We start from the raw sequence: 23,009 nt of genomic DNA on the forward strand, positions 1-23,009 counted from the left end.
TTCCATGGAGCAAGCACCTTTTAATTTCATGGCTGCAGTTACTGTCTACAGTGATCTTTGAACCCAAGAATATAAAATCTGATACTACTTCCATTTCTTACCCCACTATTTTGCTGGAAGTAGCTGCCAAGCTGGGTGAATTTAATTCAGGTGATCACTAAATATATATATATATATATACATACATACATATATATATATATATATATATATGTTTGTGTGTGTATCTGTATGTATGTATATTACTGTGGACAAGAATACCTTAGAAGAAATGGAGTAGCTCTCATAGTCAATAAAATGGTGAGAAAAGGAATACTGGGGGTATGATCTCAAAAACAACAGAATAATATCTGTTCAAATTCAAGGCAAAAGAAACCTCACAAGTTATAACATGAGAGAGGCATGGCTAGATAACAGGTCCTGTGGAAAAGATCTAAGGATTTCAGTAAATGGCAAGTTTAATATGGGTCACCGAGATAACATGGCAGCCAAAAAAGCCAATACTATCCTAGGCTGCATTAGAGAGACATAATGCCAGAACAAAGGACATAATCATTCCATTATATTCTGAAGGGCCATGGTTCATTGCTTGGCCATCATAGTAGGCAAAAATTCTCTTTCAATCAGTGAGAAAGCAGTGGGCTTGAGCAGAAAAACCAAAAACTGAGCCCACCCTAAAACAGTGACCCATTGCAGGGAGGAATACTAAGCTTCAAAAGATGAGGAAAATCCACTGTGAATACTTTCTGAGGTCCCTCCTAACTTTAATGGTCTATTATTTCTACAAACTGAGTAAAAGCAAGCATGTTCCAATTGCTTTCTTATTTGATCTGATTGGGTGGTTCATATGAATTAAACCATTGTGTACAGTTTGACAAATGTGCTATTATTCTACTGTCTTTTACTGATGAAGAAAATGAGCCTTCTAGCAGATTAAGTGATTTACTCAAGGTCACACAAATGTTTGTCTTGGAGACAGTTTAGAAATAAAATAGCTAATTTTATCAGATGATGCATCAGTAGTCAAAAGAAGAAAAAATGTTATAATGAATCAAAATGGAAAAGTAAGTTAGGAAACAATGGTAGGTTGAAAAAAATTTTGAACAATTCATTTAGCACTGCCCCTCCTAGTCTGCCGCCAAGCATCTTTCTTCCCACAGATATGCTCATTTGGAACTTCCAGAAACATCTCACTAAGTTTCTGGACTCACCTTGAATAATTTACTCTGCCTGCCCTTTCTTTGATTGATTTTCTTTAAAACTGGGTTTTAGGTTTGGGCATGTAAAGGAAGTAATCACACACACACACACATACATACACACAAAATAAGCTTTTTTTGCCTTTTTTTGTACGTATGAGTCACACAAGATAGCTTGTAATCTAATGCCCACCTTGGAGTGAGTTCACTACGTCATTGAGGAGACCACAGATCCCTTGAAGAATATAAAGGAAATCATAGTAGGGAAATAATCAAAGCAACATTACTCTTGCTTTTAAACCACTAAATGACACAAAGGCCTGGGGGGTCTGGGGAAAAGAGGGGAAAGGAGAAAGAAGATGAAAAAAGTTTATTCAGGGTATCATGGATAATAAGAATGTGAAGGAATTTTAAAAGAGCAGAGTTAAAGAGAGTGTGGTTCTGGGAATACAGTCCCAGACCAACATTCCTATGGGATGGGAGGAGGCAAAACAGTTGAGTTTTTGAAAAACTCATGAAGCTTATAAAGTCAGCTCTCCTGAGTTTCAGTCCTTCATCATAGGATCATAACAGCATTGATTCAGAACATCAGTAACTGCCTGGATATTTCCCACCGGATGTTCCCAAGCCATCTCAAACACCACACATTTAAAACACACCTTACTATCTTTTCCCTAAAATTTACCCCTCTTTTTAATTTCCCTATTTTTGTTAAGGGAACTACCATTTTTCCTTTCACCCTTAAGGTCTACTATTGGCAAGTCACTCTTCCTCACCTCCCATAGTCAATCAATTGTTAAGTCTCATGGATTTTGCCTCTGAAACATCTTGCCATCCTCCCCTTTCTTTCTACTCATCTAGATACCACCCTAGTCCTTCCGTAGATCAACAGAGACCGTACCATTGCACACAGATCTTTGATCATCTCTTATCCAGACTAAACCAAAAGTCTCCTAATTTGACTACTGGCTTCCAGTCTCCCCTTTCTCTAACCTATCCATCAAAGAGATGCCAAAACAATATTCCTAAAGCATAGATCTGACCATGTTTTCCCTGTCCCTCAATCAAAAATTTGCAGTGACTTCCTAATTGCCTCTAGGTTAAAATACAAACTCTTTTGTTGGACATTTGAAGCCCTTTGTAATCTGTATCCAGTTTGCCTTTCTTGGCTTAATGCCTGTGATTTCTCCCCATGCACTCCATTCCTGTGAGACTGGCCTGGTTGCTGGGAAAGAACACTCCATCTCCCATCTCCCAGACTTGGCACAGGCTGTCCCCCAAGACTGGAATGAACTCTTTCCACACATCAACCTTGTAAAATAGCTTAGCTTCCTTTAAAGTTCAGCTCCTACAAGAATTATTTCCTGGCCCTATTAGTTGTTAGAGATCCCAGCTTACTTTGTATATATTTTGTGTTTGGTTATATGTGTACATGATGTTTTCCTCATAGAATGTAAGTTCCTTCACTGAAGGCAGAGACAGCTTTTGTTTTGAATTTGTATCTTTTGACTTTAGCACAGTGGCTGATACATTACTACGAGCTTAATCAATGTTTATTGATTGAAGTTGTGAAGTTAAACAGAACTTAGTAGGGGATGTTGTGGAGAGAGAGGTGGGCCTGGTGTCAGGAAGATCTGAATTTGTATCCTGTCTCAGAACCTTCAAGATGTTGGAATCTGAACAATTCGCTTAGCCCTTTATATCAGCTTCCCCATCTATAAAATGAGTGTAGTCATTACTTCACAGAGTCATTGTGAAGCTCAACCAAGATATATATGTAAAGTGCTATTATAAACATTACCTATTATTTTTCTTGTTGCTATTCACAGACTATAACACCTAAAGCTCTTTTCCTTTTTAGTTCTTGATAGTGGCAATTTCTTTACATTTTAGTTTTATCACTTTATTTTATATTAATATGTATTTCAATTAGCAAGTATTTATTTTCTTTCCCTTCCACCTCTGCCCCCTCACATACAACTGTGAAAGAAAAAAAAACTAAAATCATTATAACAAACGTCCAGAGTTGAGCAATGCAAATTTCTACATCGGCCATGTCCAAAAATGCATGTCTCATTCTACATCTTGAAACTGTCTTGAATCTTTCCTTAGAATAGCTACTTAGAGTGAAAAACCTTCAATTAAAATCAGTCCATTAGTAGCTATGGCCATAATGTGCTAAGCATTATATCCTGTTGTACCACTAAATGCTCGCATGACCTAGGTAAGTCATTTAACAAACTTGGGCCTCATTTTCATCGTCTGTTTAATGAGGGGGTTGGACTACATGGCCTCCAAGGGCCCTTCTCGCTTTAAGTCTATGAAGCTACCATCGCATGAGATATGAAAAAAAAGACAAAATACTTCTCTACAGGAAGCTTATGAAGCAATGAATTATAATGTAGACCCTCTTTGGGAAGTCAGTTTATATGAATAATGACAAAGAGGGAGGGAAGGAGGAAAAAGAATCTGCAAAACAACTGAAGGGTGATATAACTTAGATTTTAGTCTTTATTTCCCTCCCAGTTTAAGTTCAGCCATTAATCATTTCTGATACAAGGGAAAAAGGATCAGTCACTTTCTATAACCCTAGCCCACCACTCTGGTATCTGCTTGAAAAGCTGGATGTATACTATAACCTCCAATAAATAGGTTATGTTTGGTATGTGCTTGTATATTGGTAAGTACAACAGTTCACTGCTGGGCCCTCTTAGCACGAACAACCACGTAAAACTCAGTGGACCAAAGTAAGGAGGAAAACAAAGAGAGAGGCTACCAGGTGAAGACAAAGAAGTGAATATTCTTTCCTTCTCCTACACCAATCAATAATAAAGCTAGGTTCTCTTTTCTTAATGTAGTCTCTTGTTTTTGCAAGGATTAAGCCTGTTCTGCCAGTTAGTATCATCAAAATCCCCAAGAATCCTCTGCTTTTGTTATAGAAGAAAGTTGAGGAGGAGAAAAGAGCAGAAGTAGTTAATTATACAGGGAAAATATTTTCATGGTTTTCTTCTTAAGTCATAAGGGAACCTGAGAAAATATTTAAAATCTGAATATGTGAATAAGCTATCTGAGTTGGGAACAAATTCAGTGTACAGAAATGACCTTCTCGCTCTCCCACATTCTACATGGCCAACCAGTTGTTAAGTCTCAGAGATTCTACCTCCACAGCATGTCTTGTCTCCATCACCTTCTCCTCCTCACACCATAACCACCTTCCCCTTCAGGCTTGCTTCACCTCTTGCCTTCACTATTACACTAGCCATCTAATTGGTCTCCCTGCCTCGCAACCTTCCCTTTCCAATTCACCTGCTGAAGTGCTCTATCTGTAGCAAAGGTCTGATCCTATAACTCCCCTGCTCGATAAAATCCAGTGACTCGCTTTGCCTGTGTATGTAAGGAGGATTTTGTTATCCTTTTTAGAGTTCAGTTTCTCAGGATCCATGGCCATGGCAATGTCTTGTTTCCAAGCATTAGATAATAGCTCCCAGTATAACCCCAAGGATAGATAGTAGATTCCTAGAATCATAGTAGTAGACAGTCCTACTGAGGCTGCACCATGAGATGAGGGGTGACATAATGTGATATTTACTACGCTTGCACAGAATGATGATATTGCTAAAGTTAACCTGTGAGCTTAATGTTGGCCAGATGCCTTCTTTGTTGCCTTATGAAGCAAGTAGGAACTGGTCAGTGAGTGGAGAAACCACAGGGAACCCATAGGGGAATCTGTATGTGCCTTGATCAGCCCCCATCAAGGCTTGAGAGGATTTAGGGGAATGCACAAGCTGTGCCTGTCTCGATTGATCCCATTGAGATGTAGGGGGAGTTGCTCCCTGCCTTCTCGCCTGCCCCTGGGAAAAGGGTGATTAGGGAATGCTGTAGGAGCTGGTTCTCCCATTATCAGCAACTCTTTGAGAAGACTAGACTAGAATTAAGTAGGATTATTAACCCCTTCGAAGCTGTCTTCCTGTCCTTCGTGTTTGACCAGATCAAGAGTGAACCTGTTAGATGCTGGAGTCCAGAAACTCCAGAGCACCCTGTGTGTTATCTGTGAAACAGCCTGATAGATCAAGTATAAACTCTTCTAGCACTTAAAGCCCTTTGTAACCTACCTCTCCAGGCCTTGAGGACACACTACATTCCTCATCCTGTCCCCCTGCCTTTGCACAGGCTTTCCCCTATACCTGGAATGCAGTCCCATACTTAGCTCCACTTCAGAGAATTCCTGGCTTGCTTCAAAGTTCAGATTAAGTGTCATCTCCTATATATGGCCTTTCCTGATTCCCCAGCTTCTAGTGCCTTCCCTACCCCCAAATTATCTTGAATTTACTTTGTATGTATTGCATATATACTTTTGTATGTACCTGATAGAATGTGGATTGGCACTCTTTCATTTTTGCCTTGTACGCTCAGTGATTGATTAAATATCTATTTTCATAGAGACAAGGTCCAGATTATATTCCAGACTTAAAAAAAGGTAAAACACAATGATTGGCTTTTGGGAGGGAACATCTTACCTTGATGGCTTTCTGGATGTTAATACATGATTCTCTCATGGTATGCAGTAATTTATTAAACCGTCCCATTTCTTGGACAAGCACAGTGTTCATACTTTGTGTGTAAGTTGTTGGATATTTCCTCATTGCAGCCTCAATGTTAAAGTCTGAAGGAAGTTTGCCCAAAATGTCACCAGCCACCTCATTTACCACCTCATCTGATGATTTTGCACCAGCACCTGTAGCTCGAGACTATAAACAATAGACAAAAGTTTATCTATCAGGCATCCTTGTGAAAGTCCAAAAATAGCTGAATCAAAACATTCTCAAGGAAAACTGTTCCTAGAGTTTGTATATAGGACATCTATGCTTTCTTACTCATCATATTCCTCCAAACGGTTACTTTAGAGATGCTCCATGGAAGGGGATGTCAATTTTGAATAGCTTGAAGGAAAGGAGTGACTCATCTTAGTGAAGAAAAAGACCTAGCCAATGATTCAATCAAGAGTCAAGTCAGCCCAAAATATGTCAGGAGAAACAGAGAATGTAAAGGAGAACAACATCTAAAAAACCTTGGAATGCTAATTAATACAGTGACCAATCACAAAATCAGATGATTGATGGTGAAATATGCCTCTGTCCTCCTGGTGGAGAGGTGGTAGGCTATAGGTGGAGAATATTTTCAGACATGGCCAATGTGTTGATTTGTTTTAGTTAACTATGCTTTGTTACAAGGGAAGGTTGGAGTGGTTGGAAAGACATTATTTTGATGTGGCACTGATTTTTTTTTTAAAGAGCATCAATTAACACCAAAGGGAAATGGGGAAAGAAGTGGAGGATAGAGCCAATATGTGAAGTGTAGCAAGAGACAAGGCTATTTAGGTATGGGGATAGTCAGGTGGTGGTAAACAGTTAAGCACATAAAAACTGAAAGACTCCATGTAAAGGACTGAATTTAAACTGAAAAACCATCAGGAAGGTTTATTTGCTAAAACATCATGAAGCTTACTGGATATCAAAATGAATCAGTTGGGCAATAAAGAAAGGTTTTTTCTCCTTTCTTCAACAGACAATGGACACACTGTGAACACTTCTCCGGAAGTAGAAAAGAAGAACCCTTGAGTGATTAATATTATCAACAATAAGATAGAAACTCCCTTTTTGCTTTAGTTGCACATATCATAGGAAATGTAACCCTATTTTACAATTTAGAACTCCCCAAGTTATTTGAGTTCCAGACTTGTGGTTTTATCAGCGTAGAGAGTGACCCACTTGGGAAACTTCCTCCACAAAAGCAGATCAGCAACTGTTTTGCTGTTGATAAATTCAGTTGCCTGGGGGCACTGAAAGGTTTGGTGACTTACTCGCAGTCACAAAGCCTTCACAACTGAAAAGGACAGGACCTCAGGTTATCCTAATTCTAAGGTCACTTCAGCATACTGATTCTGGCTAAAACATATGCAAATGTTAAAATACAAACCAAAAAAACATTTACACGCGTTCTTATCACATTTTATGCATCCAAGGAAACTTTTATTTTCTTTCTGGTTCTACTTTACAGTTTATGATCTTTTTCTATGTCTGTTTATAAAATCTGAAGGGTTGAAAAGAACCGCAGAAGTTATCATCAATTCCAACCTTTCTCCAAATAAATGCCATCAGCAACAGGAAGTGGTGTTACAGCCTCTATTCAAACACCTCCAGTAATGGAGAGATCATTATTTCATAAGAAATTCTGGATGGAGTTTTTGTGTTTGGCCTTCCTTTAACTTCTACCTGGGATTAGTTCTATGCTCTATACACAGTCATCCAAGAAAAGACATGTCTAGTTCCTTTTTCAAATGACAACCCTTCTTATATCTGAAAATGACAGAGGCAGCTAGGTGGTACTTGCCCAAGAGCACTAGACTTGGAGTCAGGGTGATTTAAGTTCAAATTCTGTCTCAGATACTTACTGGCTATTTCTTTTGTGAAGGCAAACCTAGGCCATCTTTTTGCCTCAATGCTTACTTAGCCTTTAACTAATTGAATGGGTATTGCCTCAGACAAACTGAGACCTGGGAAAGACCTTAGCTTAAAAAGGCCAAGGTTCACCCACTGCATTTGGGGCCATCTCCAGTCATCCTGACCTGTGTCAGGAGAGAGTGAAGTTGATGACTTTGCACAGCCCTGCCTACAAAGACCAACAATAGCAACAGCAAAAACCGAATCTCTGGGCAAATTACTTAACCTCCCCCAGGCTGAGTTTCTTCCTCTGCAAAATGAGGTATATAAAAAAATAAATTATATATATATAAATGATATACATATAAATGTTATGTGTAATATATAATATTTGTATATATAATATATAAAATACTATATAATATATATTATTGTGATATATATAATATATATAAATAATAGTACCTATCTCAAAAGGTTGTTGTGAGGAGCAAAAGGAATAATAGGCACAGCTTTGCATACCTTAAAGTGCCGTATAAATGCTAGTTGAGAGTTTTATAGCTGTCAAACCCTCTGTTGTATCTTTTCTTCTAAAATCTTTTCAGTTTCTGAACTGGTCTCATAGCATGAAGTCTCCTCTCTACCCAAGGAACCCTCACCTGGACCAAGCCTGTCAATACCTATTCTAAAATGCAGTGGCCAGAACTGAACATAATTCTTCAAATGTTTCCTGACCAAAGCAAAGTACACTATCGCTGACTACATTGTGGACAATGTAATTCTATTAATTCCCATTAGTAAAGATATCAGACATTTTTGAGCATGTCCAAAGAACATCTGAGATAGAGACTTATTGGGAAATTTTTCTTTGATCTTGGGATCAAGGATCCTCCAAAAAAGCACAGAATTAGGATGTTCCGTCACGTAGTTCCTTTTAAAAACTGGCCTTTCCCTCTCTCCAACAGGATACTACAAAGGTGCTGTGGGAGTTTTCATATATACTGTCAAGGAGACAACAATACAATATATAGCTAATGAAAAGTAAGCTATAATAATCAATTACAATACAAGATAATGTTTTAATGATAAAAACTTCTGGTTTTTTTTAGTTTATCTGGTCTGGGAAACATGAACAGTAAAAATATGTCAGTGTGTCTCTACCATAGTCTAAGGAGAAGGGTATAGTTAGTAAAATTTCATAGCTATACTCTTGTCAGAGAATCTCCCTGTACTCCCTCTCTTGATCACATAACACATCTAGAGTATGGTATTCAGTTCCAGGTGCCATGGTTTAAGAAGTACATTGATAAGCTGTGGTATTCAAAGAAGGGCCAATCATGGTGAAGACCCTTGAGTTATGTCACATAAAGATCAGATGAAGTTAAAGCAAGTGAATATGTTTAGCTTAAAGAAGAAAAAATTCAGGGGGAGTTATGATAGCATTACTCAAGTATCTGAACAGATGGATGACATGTAGAAAAGGGATTAGATTTGTTTTATCTGGCCCTAGGCTACAGAACCAGGAGCAACAGGTAAAAGATGAAAAGTGGCAAATTTAGGTGTGTTCAAATCAGGAAAATCTTCTTATTTGGACTCATATCAAATAGCCAAGGGCTTACAGAATGTGTGAAAATAGAAACAAAACTCACCCAGAGGAAGAAAAAATCAAGGGCATTAAGGAAATAAACAAACAAAAAAATAGGCATGAAAGGGACTCAGCATTACAACATCTCAAACTATACTGTAGAGCAGCAATAATTAAAACCTTGATACTGATTAAAAAACAGAAAAGTTGATCACTGGAACAGATTATTTATTTGAGACCTTGAAGTCATCAAATATAATAGCCCAGTATTTGATGAACCCAAGGACAATAGCTACCACAGTAAGGGCTCCTTATCTGACAAGAATTGCTGTGAAAACTGGAAAGCGGTATGGCAGAAATTTGGTTTAGAATAGATTAATACCTTATACCACATACTACAATAAGCACAAAATGGATACATGAACTAAATATAAAAGTTTATATCATTAAAAAATGTCAGAGAATGGAAGGAGATACTTTGTACAACTATGGCTAGGGGAATGTGAATTCTTAAGGAAATAAGAAGTAGGGGCGATTATGGGAAATAAAATAGGTAATTTTGTTTATAAAAAACTGAAAATCAATGCCCCTCAAATTAGAAGAGACAGTTAAATTGGAAAAAAAATAACCCTTTGCAGCACATACAACATCACAGATTTACTGGAAATGGTTATAAACAGTCTGTCTTCCTACAACCCTCCAGCATTTGCCACTTTAACCTTTTGTCATCTTTGCCTGCTTAAAAAGAATCACACAATTTTTAGGACATCTATATGTATCAATTATCTGTTCTCTAAATATGAAACAAATGTATACCTTTTCAGCTATGTAGAGTTACACAGTAGAAAGTGCTTGTGAAGATATTAAAATAACTATTAAATTCTCTTCTATGAAAGCTTTGATCTAGGAAACTCTCATGTATCTGGCTTTAAGACTTAAAAATAATAAGAATATTAACATTTCAAATGTCCAGTTCACTAGCACAAATTCCCCATCCCCCAAATCTGCTCTCAATTACAGAAAATAGAATTGGAATGATATGAATTTTGGAATTACAATATCTGTCAGAGCCTGATATTGAGAAATGAGGTCAATAGGCTGTTATTTGGTCGTTATTAAGTCATAAACATTCAAGAAATCATTTACGTTAGCTTTCTCTTATCTTTTCTAAACTAATTTTTGCAAATGTCATTTGAAAACCTCTACATGCGGCTTTTTCTTTACTGAACTGCTACAGCAATGAAGGTTAAGTTAGATCTGTTTTCAAGAAATCATCTGTATACTTATCCTTTTCATGGTTTTTAGAGCAGCTTCCCTTTTATATGTTTTAAAAGAAACAAATTATCCAGTTTTGAATTGTAACAAGACCAGGGGGAAGAACTACAACCAACCAGTGAAACTTGCAGAGAGGCAAATTGGTACATTCCATGTAAGAATAATCCTGTTAGTAACTAGAATTATAAAAATAAAATGGGATGACTTAGGAGAGAGTGGGTTCTCCCCTACTAGAGTTCTTCAGGGCTGGATGACTACTTTTTTGGAATGCAAAACTGGTGATATCCCCCTTTTTTGCGGGGGAGGGGGAGGGTTGTTTTATTGGTTCTCTTTAAAAAGAGAAAACATTGCTGTCACTTCCCAATAATTTCTCCCCTTCACCTGATACCGAATTCCCCCTTGTAATAAACATGTACAATAAAACAACAGACTGCGCATGTCTGACAACGGATGCTTCTTTTGGCTGAGAGGCAGGAGGTCATACTTCCCTGGAAAAAGGGGATCGCTGATCAGATTTGAATTATACAAGATGTCCTCTTAAGGTCCCAATGAGCTATATAAAAAATTAAATATTCATAATAGCATTATTCATATCTCTATTTCAAGTCCATGATAAATTTATAGGTATGCATAAAGGATCTTTATCAGGATGGGAAACTGGTGAAGGGACTCCCTCTATAATCTCATCACAACCTATGACTCTCCATGCTCCTGAATTATGCCAATTCCAATCTTGAACTACTGAACTATAGCCAACCTATTACTATAAGTGTAGTTGCCGATCTGACTTTGAGGCTATTGAGAGAGGCTGCTTAATTAAACACTGAGGAGCTGCCCCTTGTGTATTTCACCTTATTTGTTTGGTTCTGAGTCATTTTCTACTGGAATGAGCCTACTGTTTTATGTGTTTTATAATGTGGTACATATCATCAAGTTTAAATAAAGCCAAAAGATACTATATTTGTCCTGTGCCAGAATCCTGGGTATTACATATACCTTATTTCCCAAAGACCTATTTGCTGCTGCACACACATATATGTGCTATCCCTTTAACAAGTATTTATTCATTACTGTTGTGTATGTAGCGAACGGACTGGAAGAGTCTCTTTGGAAGTAGTACTTGGCTGGAAGGGACTACAGCACCAGTAGGAGTAGAAATTCCATGGGCTTTCTCTGTCCCAATATCTTGTCATGGTGACCCCTGAACCAGACTGCTATAGGTTTCCCAGCTCTTTCAGCTAGTTGCTTCTTCTCTCTCATGTTGCAACTTACTACCAGACTTTACAAAAATAAAATTAACTAATCTGAAAAGCCCATTTAGCTGAATACCTTTTCTCTTCTTCTACAATTGATTATAATTGCACTTAATAATTATGTGAACTCATGCTGTATGGGCTAATTAGCTTCCACAAAATTAAATGTCAATCAAGCATTGCCTATCACAGTTTTGGCCAATCCTAACAGCAGATTTTATATGCACCAAATACAGTATAAAAAAAGAAAGCCAATAATAACACTAGCATGTGTCTTTCATGTGCCTCATTATAGACTTGTTTTTGCTGATCACCTACCAGTGTAAGAAGAATATTATCAAATAGCAGTTGTGTTTCAGACTGATCTTTAGTGATATCAGCATTAGCATTCATCCCAAAGATCTCTGGGGCAGGATTCAAGGGCAACTTCTTTGTGTACTCAATGTAGCTATTGTACTGCAAAAACAAATGATAGGAGGTTAGATAACAATTGTGGAATACAGTCTTTACAGTAAACTCATTTATCTTCAGTACTCCACTTGGTGGGTTGAGCTACACAGGGAGACTAGACTATCAGAAAACCATGTGACAAACTGAAAGCATAAATAAGGGCTGACAAACAATAAAAGAGAAGAAGCTTGAACCATGCAGAGAGAAAAAGATGATGACAACGCACCATGTCTGGGATTTCCTATTGGTGTTAATCTGACAGACCAGATTATCAGTGCTCTGGTTTGATTTACAAGGTGTTAAGACACTTACGTGGCTAGAGATATTTACTGAAGGATTCACAGGATGGGGGAAATCAGCAGCCCCAAGATCCCACTCCTGCTTACTCAGAAGTGACTGTCCTATTCAACAGGGCTGTCCCTGAGCATCAGCTGCCTGCTTTCTGAGGTTTGCTACAAATCCCACAGATCAAATGTACATGTGACAGGAGAGGTGTCATGGACTGGCTTCACCACTAGGGCAGTCCTAGAGGTGAAGCCAGTCCATGACACCTCCCAAAGCAAAGGCTTTTACACTCCAAAGGAAGGTGGGTAGAAAAATCCCCAGAAAGGCTCTTGTGACAACTCCTGGGTCAGCCTCGTTCAGAGGCCAGGTGCTCAGAGAACTTATGAAATGAAGGAAGTGACTTATCTCAGGGATCGGTCTTTAAGAACTGAAAATGCAGGATAGAACGTTGTTATACTGGGGATTATGGACTATGCCTTAACTTGTCTATGAGCTACTAATCTTCTATAGCTCTCCCCAACTTCCAGGAACTCTATCTCAGTTTTCTCAATGTTTTTGAATTTTTCCTTATTTTTCCTCATTATACAAATTCCCAAAAACCAGGTTGGCTCAAGATAAAATTTACCTCTTGGTACCCTTCTTTTCAGTTCAGTGTCCTCCAGCTGCCTGTGGATGTTCTAGAAACTGCCATCCATAGCCATCTTGGTATTTGGTAACTAATTGCCTACTCCATTCCAAGCTTACTCTAAGAAGGCACTGCTAGCTCTAATTCTCAACACAGAGAGGCATTATCTCTTATGTTATTATTGCCACAAGTTTAGTTGCCAAACTCAGTTTCATGAAGCACAAATGTGACCATATCACTCCCTCTCTCCAAATAGTATCCAGAGGCTGCCTATTGCTTCTAGGATCAAATATAAATTCCTTTACTTGGCATAAAACCCTTGATAACTTGGCCCCAAATTACCTTTCCATCTTTGCTGCATGTTATTCCTCACTATGCACATTGTGGTCTGACTAAACTGGCTTCTTTGCTATTCCTCATCCCTGGAACTCCATCCTCAGCTTCTCTGTCTCTGCACTGGCTATCATCCATACCTCTCTACCTCCATCTCTAGAATCACTTAGAATACTTCATGCTTCAGCTTGAATGCTGCCTTCTACACAAGGCCTTTCCTGATGCCCCCATCTATCTGCTGGTGCCTTCCTCTCACAATCACCTTGCAGCTAATTTTGTCTGTTTTCAACATGCATATGTATATGTCTTCACTGGATAGACCATAAGTTAATTTCTTGAAGACAGGGACTGTTTTTTGCTTTTGTCTTTGGATCCTCTGACCCTACTCTTTCTACACAAGTACATAGTACAATGTCTAGGCACAGTAAGTATTTAATAAATGCATTTTTAAAAATAATAGCAGACATTTGATTACGTTTGTTAATTTCAGCTTTCTTAAAAGTACACATACTTACATCACCACTGGGAGGGGCATAATAAATACCACTAGAGTCAAACTTATAGTTTGGATTTTGAATTATCTCTGGATTGTAGAATTTGTTTAAAATGCTGCGCAATGTACGACGGTCCCAGTCATCGGTAACTCTGCCACCATAATTGCATTCACCAGTCATATATCGCAGTGCATCATAGGGAAGATCCTAAAAATAAGATGTCAGTGTTTTAACCAGCTCAAGGCTTCCCATGTTAGCATTTTATACAAAGTTATATACAGGGTCATATTAAATTAAAGAGTTTTACAAAAGGCCTTCTTCCTCAAAACAACTCTTTTAACTTTTTCTTGTAAGCTGTATAATTTTCCTGCTCTCTTTCTTTTCACTGCCCCTAACCTTTAACAAATGCCTTGTATGTGCCAATTATTCAAGAAACAGAACTCTCAATAAAGTTATATTTCCTTTTGAAGCAAAGTCATGGTGGCATTGAACCATTTTAGTCTTAAAGATCATAGTTAAAAATACCAATAGTCAAGCTTATAGCAAGAGATAATCTTCAAAAGATCTAGAGAGTGACCTATGAATTTTTTTATTCCACCCATTTCTACCTACTGTCACTCAATCTTATCTTCCTCTGCTGAACTGTGGAAGCCTGTGCTACCAAAACCATTGTCCCTTCACTCTTGGAGAAGCCAAGAGAGAGGATACAACAGAATCTAGAAATTATGTGTTTCTTCAGGAAGCCATAAAGCAGGGTTGTGACTATATTGTTTGGTTCCTCAGCACTGTCACAAAATCATGAGTGCTTGAGATCTTTGTTGGAATGTATAACCCTCAAAGTATCTAACCATTCTCAATTTCTTTGACTACAGCCTTGCTTTTATGACTTTTAATCTGTTGCTGATGTCAACCCCTTTCTTCTTCTCTCCTCTCCTCCTCAAAATAAAAGAAAGCCAGTATTAGAAGCAAAATGATAAAATGGATTAGGGGGTCAGAAGATCTGTGTGCCAGTCCTGGTTCTGTCACCAACTCAGAATAAACTATTAATGGGTTTGTAACAGAAGACTTGACATCTTAGCTACTGGGTAATTAGCTCTGTGCTGTTAATAATGAAGTACATCAGAAGCTGCTGGGTATTAACTGTTGAATTCATGTCATGGGAGTTGAAATTAATCAGAAGGCCCTTAAGTGTAAATGAACTTTAAAATGTCATAAAGAGCAAAACAGAAAAGGTCCTTGCTGTTAATTTAACTATACCTCATACTGGTTCAGAAACATGCTGAGCTGCTGTACACTGATTCTCAGGTCAGTCTCATTGAACTCATAAGGAATATTCCATCCCAGAGGCCCAAATTTCCGTCTTTCTTGAACTAATGCGTGGAAAAAACAGAGGCCGTAGAGCAATTTCTTGAATTCTTCCTTTAAAAAGAAGACAACAATTGTTACATCACTTAATTTTTCTTGCTATTACATCATAAATAATAACTATAATGCCTTATGTTTCAATAGAGCTTTATTCTTTTCAAAAGTCTTTCATATATATTAGCTCATTGAGATGTTATTTAGGTACTAATGCTTATACATAATAAATCAACAAGTTCCTATTAAGGGCACACTATATGCCAGGCACTGGGCTAAGCTCTGGGGGCATCAAGACAAAAATGAAACAATTCTCGCATTGGTTTCCATTATTCCAGTGCCTCTTGGTGATGTGGAGGTGGCACTGGGTTCTCAAAAGAGAGGCTGGCCAAACTTTACATTCTTGAGGGTCCCACCATGTTTCAAGGCCTTGGTCCCTGCCATGCCTAGAGGAATAATCTAATTTCAGAAAGGCTCTTTACTAAAGGTTTCATTACCAGGTGTAGAATTTTTTCAACCACAGAAAACTAGTATTTATGTAAAGGTCTAAATTTTGCAAAGTGCCTTACAGGTATTATCTTGTTTTTTATCTTCACAACAGCCTTGGGAGGTAGATGCTAATATTATCCCCATTTTACACAGGAGGAAACTCAGGCAAATGAAGGTTAAATGACTTGGGGTCTAATAGCCATTAAGTATCTGAGGCTGGATTTGAACTCCGGTCTTCTAGACTTTTGGTCCAGTGCTCTTCACTGCACTACATAGCTGCTTAATATGATTATTATCTACATGATGTTTAGAGGGTTGAAATCTGTTTCAGTGGAAGAAGTTGTTCGATTGTTTCAGTCATGTACAACTCTTTCTAACCCCATTTGGGGTTTCCTCAGCAAAGAGATTAGAGTATTTGGCCATTTCCTTTTCCTGTGCATTTTACAAATAAGGAAACTGAGACAAACAGGGTTAAGTGACTTGCCCAAGGTCATGCAGCTAGTAAGTGTCTGAGGCCAGATTTGAACTCATTAGTTTCTGACTTCAGGCCTTGTGCTCTATCCGCTGTGCCTTGTAGCTCAAAAAAAAATCATGAATCTTTGAAGTATTTAAGTGATAAAATATTTACAACACTTTTTTTTGAGATAGTTAGGAAAGGTATTATTATCCCCATCTTAATAAAGGAAGAAATACATTTAGAATGGTTAAGTCACACAATGAATAGCTAGGCAGGGACTTGGACTGAGTGAATCAGCATCATGCTGAGACCTTGGTTTCCTCATAGGTAAAATGAAGTGGCTACACTGGATGGCCTGTAAAGTTCTTTCCACCCCTAGACCTGTGAGCTTGGAACCAAGGTCTTGGCACGCCCTTCATCAAGGCATTTTTAAAAGACAGAAGTAATTTTCTCTTGTCCAAAAGCAACATAACAAAGGCACTGGTACAATGAGGGGCCTAGAAGTGCCACAGAGGAAATGAACAGCAGTTGTTCACAGGCATGCGGCCATCCTGTTCATACATAAAAGGGTGTATTTGTACACAGGCTCACTCCTCACATCTAGCTATGACTTAGAAAGGACTCAGGATATATTGTTGTTATTTTTGAAAGTTAAGAATTTGGTTCAATAACAGAATATCTAAAAAATTCTGAAACATCAGTGTTTTCATAGTGTGGTTAGCAGGTGTTTTGAATACTTCATTTGTGAGACTCAGGATCCCTGTCTGAGTTTGGTGAGCAATTCCTTATTGCTTACCCCACTAAAACACTTTTGGTCCAGGAGAAAAATTTAACAAAAATGTTTTGCAAACTTGCAGAAATGACCCTACCACAAAGCTTGAGAGGAACCTGCCATTTCCCAGACTCCAGGCACTTATAAAGGCTGTTTGAACAAAAATTGATAGAGCTCCATATATAGCATAAAACGAAGTAAATCTTACACATTAAGGCAAAGATGTTTGATTAATTTAAAATCAAGTTTTTACTGTTCATGATTAACTTCTTTAAAAAAAAGTTCTTCCTTATTTTTCTGTTTTTTCCATTGGTGTACATTTAAAACATGCTTTGACAACAAAAGTGTGGGTTTTCAATGGCAGCAACTTACTAAGGTTCATAACCCCTGTTAAAATGAGCTCTCTTCCATTTTTAATTATGGCAAAACGATGTGAAACAATTTTAGGTCAGAGACATTGATGTACAAAATCCTAATCATGAAAACAGTAGGTGGCTTCCCAGCTATCTTGGTGACTCTGAAAAAGGCGTTTATGATTTCCATAAATCAACCAGTACAATCATTTTGGCTCTCATTATAGTTATATGGAGAAAATATTTTACATTTTAATTTAGAGATATGGTCCCAAATAGCAAAGGGCTTAGTTAATATCCTGCTACAAGATCTCCAGCCTTGCAGATTTGTATTGGCAATGGCTTATATCTGACTTCCTAAGTAGAAATCTAAGTTATTAATGGCACACCACAAAATCTCTGCTGAGAAGAAAGAAGACTAGTAGTAAAATAAAAATAAAATATTAATAAAATTGACTTCACTGCAGTCAGTAATCAGTAATCAAAACCAACTTCATTGCAGTGAAGAAAGCCTATTTAATTTGGTAGTTTTTACTCAGAGCACACATCCATAATCATCAGAGGCCATTTTCAGTTGCTCTACAGGACTGAGGTAACAAGGCAAACACATTACTTACAGGCTTTTTGCAGCCACCAAAAAACTCAGGGTCAGAGATTGGGTCCATCAGGTACGATCGAATAATATTAGCCCGTAAACCTTTAGGTGCTTCATTAGTCATTTTTACTCCATTCTGAAGCACAGACACAGGGAAATTTGGAGAAGGGTAGCTTGTTAACCAAATGCGGAAATCTGGATGGGTTGTTTCTGGACTTAGATCCTATAAAACAGAAATCAGATAGAAAACAGTAAAGAAAACCTAAGGAAAATGCTGAACTTTCTACAACATAAAGCTGCTTCTGTCCTGTAAAGAAATGTCTTTTTTACAAATCACCCTTGAAAAACTCTTGCTAAAATAGTTTGTCTGGTTCTTAGAATTGACAGATTTTAGAGAAATCTAAACCTGAGGTATACGGATAGATTTTTAAAGGGTCCATGAACTTGGAAGGGAAAGATTACATCTTTATTTTCATTAACTTCTAAATCAAATTTAACATTTCTTCTCATTGTGAATTATTTAAAAAAAATTTTTCTGCAAAAGAAGTACATAGATTTGACCAGAATGTCAAAGGTATTTATGACACGAAAAAAAGTTAAGAGCCATCGTTTTTAGAGACATCCTAGATTTGGATTTTTATTTATGTGTGTGTGTGTGTGTGTGTGTGTGTGTGTGTGTGTATATATATATATATATATATATATATATATATATATATATATATATATATATTGTTTTCCTGTAGAGATACATGAGGTCTTTTGAGTTTGAGGTGGAAGTCTCAGTTGACCTGGAAAACATGCCACTTCTTTTTTTTTTAATTTTATCTTCAAAACAATCTTTTTTTAAATTTAATTTATTTAATATATTCAGTTTTCAGCATTGATTTTCACAAGAGTTTGAATTACAAATTTTCTCCCCATTTCTACCCTCCCACCCACTCCAAGATGGTGTATATTCTGGTTGCGCCATTCCCCAGTCAGCCCTCCCATCTGTCACCCCACTCCCCTCCCATCCTCCCTTCCCTTCTTCTCTTGTAGGGCAAGATAAATTTCTATGCCCTATTTCCTGTGTATCTTATTTCCTAGTTGCATGCAAAAACTTGTTTCTTTGTTGTTGTTTTTGAACATCTGTTTTTAAAACTTTGAATTCCAAATTCTCTCCCCTCTTCCCTCCCTGCCCACCCTCCCTAAGAAGGCAAGCAATTCAACATAGGCCACATGCGTATCATTATGTAAAACCCTTCCACTATACTCATGTTGTGAAAGATTAACTATGTTTTGCTCCTTCCTAACCTATCCCCCTTTATTAAATTTTCTCCCTTGACCCTGTCCCTTTTCGAAAGTGTTTGTTTTTGATTGCCTCCCCCCATCTGCCCTCCCTTCTATTGTCCCCCCTTTTTTATCTTCTTCCTCCTTCCTTCCTGTGGGGTAAGATACCCAACTGAGTGTGTATGGTATTCCCTCCTCAGGTCAAATCCAATGAGAGCAAGATTTACTCATTCCTCCTCACCTGCCCCCTCTTCCCTTCCTAGAGAATCACTTTTTCTTGCCACTTTTATGCGAGATAATTTACCCCATTCTATCTCTCCCTTTCTCCCTCTCTCAATATATTCCTCTCTTATCCCTTACTTTGATTTTATTTTTTTAGATATCATCCCTTCATATTCAATTCACCCTGTGCCCTCTGTGTGCGTGTGTGTGTGTATATATCTATATACATACATACACACACACACACACATATATACACATACCTACATATATACATACATAGACACACACATATGTGTATATATATATATATGTATACACACATATATATATATATGCATATTCCTTTCAGCTACTATGATACTGAGGTCTCATGAATCATACAGATCATCTTTCCATGTAGGAATGTAAACATAACAGTTTAACTTTAGTAAGTCCCTTAGGATTTCTCTTTCTTGTTTACCTTTTCATGCTTCTCTTGATTCTTGTGTTTGAAAGTCAAATTTTCTATTCAGCTCTGGTCTTTTCACTGAGAAGGCTTGAAAGTCCTCTATTTTATTGAAAATCCATATTTTGCCTTGGAGCATGATACTCAGTTTTGCTGGGTAGGTGATTCTTGGTTTTAATCCTAGCTCCATTGACCTCTGGAATATCATACTCCAAGCCCTTCAGTCCCTTAATGTGGAAGCTGCCAGATCCTGTGTTATCCTGATTGTTTTTCCACAATACTCAAATTGTTTCTTTCTGGCTGCTTGCAGTATTTTCTCCTTGACCTGGGAGCTCTGGAATTTGGCGACAATGTTCCTAGGAGTTTTCTTTTTGGGATCTATTTGAGGAGGCAACCGGTGGATTCTTTCAATTTCTATTTTACCCTCTGGCTCTAGAATATCAGGGCAGTTCTCCTTGACAATTTCTTGCAAGATGATATCTAGGCTCTTTTTTTGTTCATGGCTTTCAGGTAGTCCAATAATTTTTAAATTATCTCTCCTGGATCTATTTTCTAGGTCAGTAGTTTTTCCAATGAGATATTTCACATTGTCTTCCACTTTTTCATTCCTTTGGTTCTGTTTTATAATATCTTGATTTCTCATTAAGTCACTAGCTTCCACTTGCTCCAATCTCATTTTTAAGGTAGCATTTTCTTCAGTGGTCTTTTGGACCTCCTTTTCTATTTGGTTAATTCTGCCTTTCAAGGCATTCTTCTTCTCATTGGCTTTTTGGAGCTCTTTTGCCATTTGAGTTAGTCTATTTTTTAAAGTGTTGTTTTCTTCAATATTTTTCTCAGTATTTTTTTTGGGTCTCCTTTAGCAAGTCATTGACTTGTTTTTCATGGTTTTCTCACATCATTCTCATTTCTCTTCCCAATTTTTCCTCTACTTCTCTAACTTGCTTTTCCAAATCCTTTTTGAGCTCTTCCATGGCCTGAGACCAGTTCATATTTTTCTTAGAGGCTTTTGGTGTAGGCTCTTTGACTTTGTTGACTTCTTTAGGCTGTATGTTTTGGTCTTCTTTGTCACCAAAGAAAGATTCCAAAGTCTGAGACCGAATCTGAGTGTGTTTTTTCTGCCTGGCCATATTCCCAGCCAACTTACTTGACCCTTGAGTTTTTTGTGGGGGTATGACTGCTTGTAGAGCAAAGAGTACTTTGCTCCAAGCTTGAGGGGATGCGCTGTTGATTTCAGAGCTATTTCTATACAGCCAGCTCTGCCACACCAGCACTCCTCCTTCCTCAAGAACCACCAACCCGGACCTGACACAAATCTTAAGCAAGCTCTTCACTCCTGCTCTGATCCGCCACTTAATTCCTCCCACCACGTGGGCCTGGGCCCGGAAGTAATTGCAGCTGTAGTTCTGTAGCTGCACCTCCCCCGCTGCCCCTGGGGCAGTGGCCAAACCACAAACTCTGTCCCCCACAGCTTTTCCCACTAACCTTCTTTGTTGTCTTTGGTGTTTGTGGGTTAAGAAGGCTGGTAACTGCCACAGCTCACTGATTCAGGGCGCTAGGGCCTGTTCCAGCCTGCTGCTGGTCTGGTTGGTCCTGCTACCGCCCACACTGAGCTCCACTCCCCTCTGCTCTGTGCGGGATAGACCTCATCCAGCGACCATCCAGGCTGTCCTGGGCTACATCCCTGCTTCCCTCTGCTGTTTTGTGGGTTCTGCAGTTCTAGAATTTCTTCAGAGCCATTTTTTGGGATCTGGCAGGGAGCTCACGCAAGTCCCTGCTTTTCAGCTGCCATCTTCTAGATTTCGATTTTTAAATAATCTCTGACAAGTAACTATATATAACTGAAAATTGACCCTTGATTTAAAACAAATATTGAGGACTTTTTGACTTGTTTTCCCTTTTGATGGAATCACATCGCTTTGTGTAAGCTCTATTTTCTGGAATACAAATGAGGAGAAGATATAGGTGAATCATATGAAACTGACACAGGTCCTCCAAGGTGAATAGGAAGCTTGGTGAACTAGAGCCTGCTCTTTAATTAACTATAATTGCCTGTAAAAATAATCACAATAATGTCTAGCATCTATTTAATGTATACTATATTCTAGGCACTGTCCTAAGCACTCTACAAACATTATCTCATTTTGTTCTCACCACCGTGGGAGGTAGATGCTATTACGATCTTCATTTTATAGGTGAGGAATGTAGGGCAAACTGAGGTTACGTATCTTGCCCTGTATCATGCAGTTAATAAGTGTCTGGGGCCGGATTTGAATTCATCTTCCTGACTCCAGACCCAGCACTTTATCCACTGAACTACCTGCCAGTCAGTCAATAAACTGTGAATCAGCACATTATGTGGTGGGTACCATGCCAAGCGCTGCGGATGCAAAAAGAAGCAAAGGACAATCTCTACCCTCATGGAGCTCACAATCTAACTATGTAGCTGCCTGTGCAGGAGAATACATGGCCCACAGCTGAGATAGAAGAAAAGCCACAAGCCACGTGAAGGTTTGGGGACAAATTGTCATAAGAGCTTTTGTCTCTACCACTCCACTAAATGTAGTCTCTCTAAAGTCAGTGATAATCTCTTAATTGCCGAATCCAATACCCTTTTTCAGGCATTGGCCTTTATGTATTATCTGACACCACTAACCACAGCTCCCTTCCTGATACTCCCCCTCTTGCTTCTCTGACATTTCTTTCTTCTGGTTCTCCTCCCATCCGCCTGACCACTCCTCACTCACTGGTTCATTTTCTTCAGCTCCTTACGTGTGGGTGTCCTGATCCTTCTTTTCTTCCCTTGGTAATCTCTTTCATTCCTATGGCTTTAAGAATCACCAATATAACAGCTCCTTCCTCAATGTACAAAGTTCAGAAACTTTAGTCACATTTAGTCCACTTGTTTGCTGGGCCTCTTGAATGCGTTATGGACACCTCAAACTCAATATGCCCCAAATGAAACTTATCCTTTCATCCTTCAAACATTCCATTTTGCTGAATGCTCATCTCCCCTTGCCCCATCATACTGGTAAGTGCCTTAAGGGCAACAACTGTGTACATTTTCTTCTTTGTCTCCCCAGATTTTACACTAAACATGGATGGT

At 38.3% G+C, this 23,009-nt stretch overlaps 1 protein-coding gene across 1 annotated transcript in view; it reads right to left on the reverse strand.

Moving 5' to 3' along the window:
- Positions 1–23,009, reverse strand: part of DNAH7 (dynein axonemal heavy chain 7) — a 312,783-nt gene that overhangs the window by 40,346 nt on the left and 249,428 nt on the right. Inside the window, exons 56-60 of the mRNA XM_036744029.1 lie at positions 17,987–18,187; positions 15,197–15,358; positions 13,961–14,146; positions 12,071–12,208; positions 5,717–5,947 (exon numbers count right to left, since the gene is read on the reverse strand). Coding sequence (XP_036599924.1) covers positions 5,717–5,947; positions 12,071–12,208; positions 13,961–14,146; positions 15,197–15,358; positions 17,987–18,187 — 918 coding nt within the window. The remainder of the gene's footprint in view (positions 1–5,716; positions 5,948–12,070; positions 12,209–13,960; positions 14,147–15,196; positions 15,359–17,986; positions 18,188–23,009) is intronic.

The sequence above is a fragment of the Trichosurus vulpecula genome, chromosome 2 (assembly GCF_011100635.1).
Source record: "Trichosurus vulpecula isolate mTriVul1 chromosome 2, mTriVul1.pri, whole genome shotgun sequence".
Lineage (NCBI taxonomy): Eukaryota > Metazoa > Chordata > Mammalia > Diprotodontia > Phalangeridae > Trichosurus > Trichosurus vulpecula.